The sequence below is a fragment of the Schistocerca nitens genome, unplaced genomic scaffold (assembly GCF_023898315.1).
Source record: "Schistocerca nitens isolate TAMUIC-IGC-003100 unplaced genomic scaffold, iqSchNite1.1 HiC_scaffold_504, whole genome shotgun sequence".
Lineage (NCBI taxonomy): Eukaryota > Metazoa > Arthropoda > Insecta > Orthoptera > Acrididae > Schistocerca > Schistocerca nitens.
In genome coordinates this window covers 72034-78940 of record NW_026046037.1, presented here as the reverse complement: position 1 = coordinate 78940, position 6907 = coordinate 72034, and the positions used below count along the sequence as shown (strand labels likewise).

Sequence of the window (6907 nt, the reverse complement as noted above, 5' to 3'; positions counted from 1 at the left end):
GTCTGTGTCCCCCGGTGAAATGGCCGGTTTGTCGGTGATGTGATGTGATGTGATCCGATCCGGCGGCCCTGAGTAGCTGTCTATGGGCATCATGGCAACGTGTCGGTCTGAACACCCGTCTCACTGTGGCACCGTCGGCGCTGCGAACGGTGACGAAAGGCTGACTGTGATCGGTCGGATGTCATGTCTTGTCTGGGCAGAACGTGTGGAATGAGCAAAAAAAAAAAAACTGTGGGGACGGAAACAATGGTGGAGGAGGGGAACGAAAATAATAAAACGAAACGAAACGAAGAAAAAGAAGAAGGAGAAGCAATCACCGGAAAACGAGACAGGGGAAAAACGGAGAGGCGCTGTCTAGAGCAACGGAACGTTCCCGTGCATTGCAGCCGCACTGACATGCGTTTACGGCGCGGCTGCAAGTGTCGGCCGTGGTGACGGCTGAATTGCATTGCCTTCCCGGATGCAACGTTCGCCCGATATGGCTCGGAGGAAGAATCTATGAGAGAGTGCCTTGCCCTTGCCGTTTCGTGTGCGGTGTAGCGAATGATGTGTGTGTGTGTGTGTGTATGTAGTGGGGAATGGATGGTCGATAGCTGCCGTCACGGTCGAGATAACGCAGTCAAAGGTGTCGCGAAAAAGTGTGTTAGCCGTGGTTGGTTTGTGTGTTTGTTTTGTTTTTAAAGAGAAGGGACGAGAGAAAGAAGGTAGGTGGAGAGTGCGTTGCGTGTTGCGAACTGCGTCCGTGAATACGGCAGTATTTGGTGGTGGGCGTGCCCTTGCAGGTGGCCCGGAAGGCGTGTTCGTTTCGCGGTAGTGTGGACGGGTGAGGGGCACGCGTAACGCTGCGCTGCTGGCATATTCGGGAGATGGGAGGGGGCGAAAGGAGAAAGGAGACGCGGAGGGCGCGTGCGGGTGGTTCGCGCTGCGCTCGGCGGTTGTGTTTGTTTGTGCAACAAATGTGTTGCCGGGAGGGGGACCGTTGTTGTGGTGGTTGCGGTTGTAGCCTCCGACGCGGCTGGCAGTGAACAACGTGAGACGACGGATGCGTGGCTGGGGCGGCGCATGTCGCCGGTGCCATGCCTTTAGAGCCGCGTGGTCGGGGTGTGCGCACCGCGTGTCGTGTTGCGAGACATCACATGTGCTGCTGCGCACCGGTGGCGTGGCGTGGCGTGGCGTGGGGGCGAGGAGAGCGAGCCGCGCCAGTACCGCGCGGTGTGCTTGTGCGCCGGAGAATGGCACACTGCGCCTGCCCGTTGAGGAGGCTGATGGCCGTGGTGTGGTGGAAATGGAGCGCGTCGGACGTGTACCAATGAGAAAGAGAAACAAAGCAAGCAACCACGAACGAAAGGTGGAGGGCGGCATTGTGTCACATGTGGCGGTGGGGAAAAACGAAAAAAAAAAACAAAAAACAAAAAACAAAGACGTTAAGAAAGAGGAGAAACAACAAAGACAATGAGTCGTGCGTTCGCGAGGGGGGTGGGTGTGCGTGCGTAACGCCGGTACGCGCAGTGCGGAGCCCAACGGCTGTGTCGTCGGCCGAATGGGTGCGGGAATAGAGGCCGCGTCGGCACGGAGAAGGAAGGACGCACGCGCGCTGCGGCGTTGGCGCGGTTTGCGGCTGGCGCCTTTGGTGGCAACGGCCAGGACAAGCAGCGGTGTATGGTGTTGTGCGGGGCGGACAGGGGCGGCGGTGGTGGACGGGGAGGAGGCGGTGGCGTGTGTGGTACGGCGAAAACGGGACGGACGGCCGGCGGATGTTGAGAGGCGCCGCCCGCGCACGCACGCAGACACACAGAAGGGAAGAGCGAGAAAGGAACAAATGGAGGGGGCGAATGTGGAGGTGCGGGGAGGGGGAGGCGGTGGTGTTTGTGGGCATGTGGTGGGAGAGAAGGGCGGGGGCGGAAGGACAGCAGAGGCGCGAGGCGACAGCCTGTGCTTGTTGCTTGCTTGCGTCTTTTTGTTTTTTTATTTTGTTTTTATCCTTTGGTCGCCTTGGAGCCTGTCGGTCCCGTCCGTGTGTGGCCACGCTGTGGGTGCGTGTATGTTTGTACGTTTCGTTTTTTGTCTTCTTCTGCAGCAGAGGCGGCCAGCAAATGCGTGCGGTTGGATGGATGGGCGGCCACGGCACGGCACGGCACCGCACCTGTGCCCAAGGAGGAGACGCTGGCGGCGGGCCACCCTCGGATGCGGCCGGCCGGGGCTGTGTGCGCCGCTGCAACAACAACGAGTAAACAAGACGAAGACGAAGCGGATGGCTGGTGAGTGCATTTCGGCGGTAGACAAGGCAGTGTGTGATGTGGCGTTGTGACGGGGGGGGGTTTGCTCACGCGGCCTCGTTGTGTTGATGCGCAGGAAGACGAGATGCGGGCAGACGCGTACAGAGAGACGAGCCCGGTCTGCAGCAGGATGTGTGGCGCGCCGAGTGCAGAGCAGCGCGCGCCGGCTGGGCTGGGTTCGGCTGGGCCCGCCCGGCGGCGGGCCGCGCCGTTGTCGCGGACGTGAGCGCCCCCTGGCGGGTGGTCGGAGGCGGCGCGGTGGACGTGTGGCTGGTTGGCAGTGCACATTGCGAGTGGCTGGCTGGCTGGCTGGCTGGCGGGCGGGCGGTCGGCGGCGGCGGCGAGAAGAGAGAGGAGGTATGTGTTGCGGGCGCCTTTGCTGCGCTGCGTCGTTGCGTGCCTGGGCGTGCGCCTGTCGACTGTGTGTGACTGTGTTGGGCGTTGTGCCACGTACGTGTGCTCGGCCGAAGGCAGGCGTCGGAAAGAAGAGGGCGAAGGGCAGGAAAGTGGGTCGGTGTGCGTGCGTAGCCCGTGATGTGATGATGTCACGTCACGTCATGTGTTTGCGAAGCGGCTGCCGAGAGGTGTGTGGTAGCGAGCGGGAATGTGCGTTTGGTGGTTGCGGCGTGAGGTGAGGGTGGGAGAATATTGGGGCGGGCGGGCGGGCGGGCGGGCCGGCCGTTGTTGGTGGTTCCTCCTGTGGTTGTTTGTGCAGCTTTGATGGCAACGTGGAAGGACGCCGGTTTCGTGCCTTTGCGTGTGGTTGTCGACGGTGACTGGTTGGGGTGTGCGCCGATGCACGTGCCATGTCGTTAGTATGTTTGGGTCGTGAGTGTTGTTTTTGGCTGTGTTGTTGTGTACGGGAAGGGGGGGGGGGGAGAGGAGGAGGCGGGTGGATAGTGCGTGCAGTAGTGTCGTTGCGACGGGCGCGTCGGGTGGAGCTGTGCGTAGTGGCGGAAAGGTGTAGGTTGCGGGAAGGGAGCCCGTCGTGTGTCGTGTCGGTGTCGTTGACGGGGTCGCGTGCGTGCGTTGTGAAATCGAGTGTGGCGGGAAAGGAGCAGTGTGCCGCTGGCGTCGTGGCCGTTAGCAGAGGCTGTGCTTGTCCGTTTGTTACCTGTTGGACGCTTGGTGCGAGTTGTTTGCTGCTGTTGTTGTTGTTATCGTTGTCGTTTGTCGCCCCCGTCTCGCGGGTTGTTTTTGTTTGTCGGCTGTGCTGTGTCGGCGAGCTGTTTTGCGGTGCGTGAATGTGTTGGTGCAAAAGTGGCGGCGTTATGGCTGCGCCCGCGACGAGCCGCGGGCGCGCCATTGATGATGTTCAAACACAGAGCGGCTGTGTGCAATGGGAGGCCTGCGTACGGGTAGCGGTGTTGTCGTACGTGCATCCGGCCCGGTGCGGAAAGCGCCGTTGCCGTTTGCCCCTTAGTTGCCAGCCATGTCGCGTGAGCGGCGGGTTGCCTCTGGTCGACGTGGTGCCTCGGGTTTGTGGTTTTTGGTGCCCTTTGGCCGGTGGGTGGTGTTTAATTTTGTTTTTGTGTGTGTGTGTGTTTTATATCTGCCTCCTGCTCGGTCTTGCGGCGGTTTGGTCGACGTCGTCTGTAGTTTTTGCGGCTTGCCGACGACCGACCGACCGACACACCTTTGAAACCTACGTGTGGCGCCCGAAGGTGAACGTAACCTGACCGCGGACCTCTCGGCGCCTTAACCTAACCTAACCTCTAACCTAAGATGTCCGGCCGTAGAGGTAGGTGCGGCCACCTGACGCCTCACGTCCGAACGCTTAACCTAACTTTGACGCTTAACCTAACTGTAACCCTTAACCTAACCCACGTCCACCTAACCTAACCTAACCTAACCTAACCTAACCTAACCTAACCTCACCTTAGGGTGGTGTACACCGCGAATGCCTTAGGGCATGTTATGTTATATAGTCTTAGGTGGAGTCCACTATACGCAACAAGCGGCTACACGGGTAGCAGGGGTTGTGTGGCGTGGGCTGGGCGGTTCTGTTTAGGTTGGATGGCCCTTGGGCAAGTACGGAAAGGGCAACGGGCGCGGGGCAAGGTCAGGACATGCGGGGACCAAGCGGCAATCGGTATTGTAATTGTCAACTGTCGAAGCTCTGCGTTGGTAAAGTACCGGAACGTCAAGCGCTGATAGAAAGCGCCGAAGCTGCAATCGTTATAGGTACAGACGGTGCTTTAGAAAGGATAGCGTGCATGCAACCGGTGGTGGAGTGGTTCGTCGCTGTTAGTAGTAGTTTATCCTGTGTAGTGAAGTAGAAGTGGTGGACGGTTCCTGTGAACTATTGTGGGTGGAGGGTACACTCAACAGCCGAGCTAGGTTGATAATTGGCTCCTTTTACCGACCTCGCGACTCAGCAGCATTAGTGGCCGAACAAGTGAGAGAAAATGTGGACATACATTTTCCTTTCCGCAGCGTGTTACAGTCTTAGGTGGAGATTTCAATGTGCCAGATGTTCAGGACGGGTGGTAGGGACAGAGCATCGAGTGACAGTATACTGAGTGCACCATCCGAACGAAAAATGCCGCGAGCAATTAAACAGAGAGAGAACCGACTCGTGGAGATAACATCGTGGACCTACCGATGACAAACAGACCCCGAACTTGTCGACTCTGTATGTGCAGAACAGGGACCCAGTGAACAAGAGGCCGTTGCAGCATCGCTGAATATGGACGTTAGTAGGAATATACAAACAAAAAAACAAAAAAAAACAAAAAAAAAAAAAGGGAGGAAGGTTTATCTGTTTAGCAAGAGTAATAGAAGGCAGATTTGAGACTACCAGGCAGATGCAAACGCAAATGTCTGCTCCGACACTGACAATGTTGAGTGTTTATGGAGAAAGTGCAAGGCAATCGTAAAATGCGTCTTAGACAGGTACGTGCCGAGTAAAACTGCGAGGGATGGGAAAAACCCACCGCGGTACAACAACCAAAGTTTAGGAAACTATAGCGAAAGCAAAGAGAGCTTCACTCAAAGTTGAAACGCAGCCAAAACCTCTCAGACAAACAGACGCTAAACGATGTCCAAAGTTAGCGTAAGGAGGGCTATGCGTGAAGCGTCCGGTGAATGCGAAAGTACAATTCCATGTACCGACGTGACAGGAAATCAAATCAAATCCTAGGACGTTGTGGTCGTACGTTGAATCAGTAGTAAGCGGCTCGAAGCGGCATATCCAGACACTCCGGGATGATGATGGCATTGAAACAGAGGATGACACGCGTAAAGCTGTGAAATACTAAACACCTGTTTCCAAAAGCTGTGTCACGGAGGACGACCGCACTGCAGTTCCTTCTCGCACAAACGAAAAAAATGGCTGACATCGAAATAAGTGTCCAAGGAGGAATAGAAAAGCAACTGGAATCACTCAACAGAGGAACGTCCACTGGACCCGACGGGATACCAATTCGATTCTACACAGAGTACGCGACAGAACCTCCTAACAGCCGTGTACCGCAAGTCTCTAGAGGAACGGAGGGTTCCAAATGATTGGAAAAGAGCACAGGTAGTCCCGGGCTTGAAGAAGGGTCGTCGAGCAGATGCGCAAAACTATAGGCCCTATATCTGTGACGTCGATCGGTTGTAGAATTTGAGAACATGTTTTATGCTCGAGTAGTAGCATGTCGTTTTTTGGAAACCCAGTGTCTACTATGTAGGAATCAACATGGATTCCGGAAACAGCGATCGTGTGAGACCCAACGCGCTTTATTTGTTCATGGGACCCAGAAAATATTAGATACAGGCTCCCAGGTAGATGCCATTTTGGTTGACATCCGGAAGGAGGGCGTTCGATACAGTTCCGCACTGTCGCCTGATAAACAAAGTAAGTGTCTGCAGAATGTCGGACCAAGTGTGTGGCTGGACTGAAGAGATTGTAGCAAACAGAACACAGCATGTTGTGTTATCAATGGAGAGACGTCTACAGACGTTAAAGTAACCTCTGGCGTGCCACAGGGGAGTGTTATGGGACCCATTGCTCTTCACACACAATGTATATAAATGACCTAGTAGATAGTGTCGGACGTTGCATGCGTCTTTTCGCGGATGATGCTGTAGTATACAGAGAAGTTGCAGCGAAAAATGCAGGACGATCTGCAGCGGATAGGCACGTGGTGCAGGGAGTGGCAACTGTCCCTTAACATGTATTGCGAATAATATAGAAAGAAGGACCCTTTATTGTATGATTGAGTATATGATAGCGGGACAAACACTGGTAGCAGTTACGTCTGTAAAATATCTGGGAGTATGCGTGCGGAGTGATTGGGAGTGGGATGATCATCATATTAAAAAAAAAAAACAAAAAAAAACAAACAAAAGTAATTGTTGGTAAGGCGGGTACCAGGTTGCGATTTATTGGGAGAATGCGTAGCAAATGTCGTCCATCAACAAAGGAGGAGGTGGCTTACAAAACACCCGTTCGTTCGACCTATACGTGCGTGTTGCCCATCAGTGTGGGATCCGTACCAGGTCGCGTTGACGGAGGCGACGGAGACGATCCAACGTTTCGTCGCAGGGTCATTTGGTAACCGTGATAGCGTTACGGAGATGTTTAACAAACCCACGCGGCAGACTCTGCAATAGAGGCGCTCTGCATCGCGGTGTAGCTTGCTCGC

The 6907-nt window shown here is 55.5% G+C and overlaps 1 protein-coding gene across 1 annotated transcript in view; it reads left to right on the top strand.

Moving 5' to 3' along the window:
- The first annotated feature begins 1874 nt into the window (after window positions 1-1874).
- LOC126232426 (uncharacterized) overlaps window positions 1875-6907 on the top strand; it is a 47281-nt gene continuing 42248 nt past the window's right edge. The window contains exons 1-3 of the mRNA XM_049942685.1: window positions 1875-1932; window positions 2078-2227; window positions 2353-2633. Coding sequence (XP_049798642.1) covers window positions 1875-1932; window positions 2078-2227; window positions 2353-2633 — 489 coding nt within the window. The remainder of the gene's footprint in view (window positions 1933-2077; window positions 2228-2352; window positions 2634-6907) is intronic.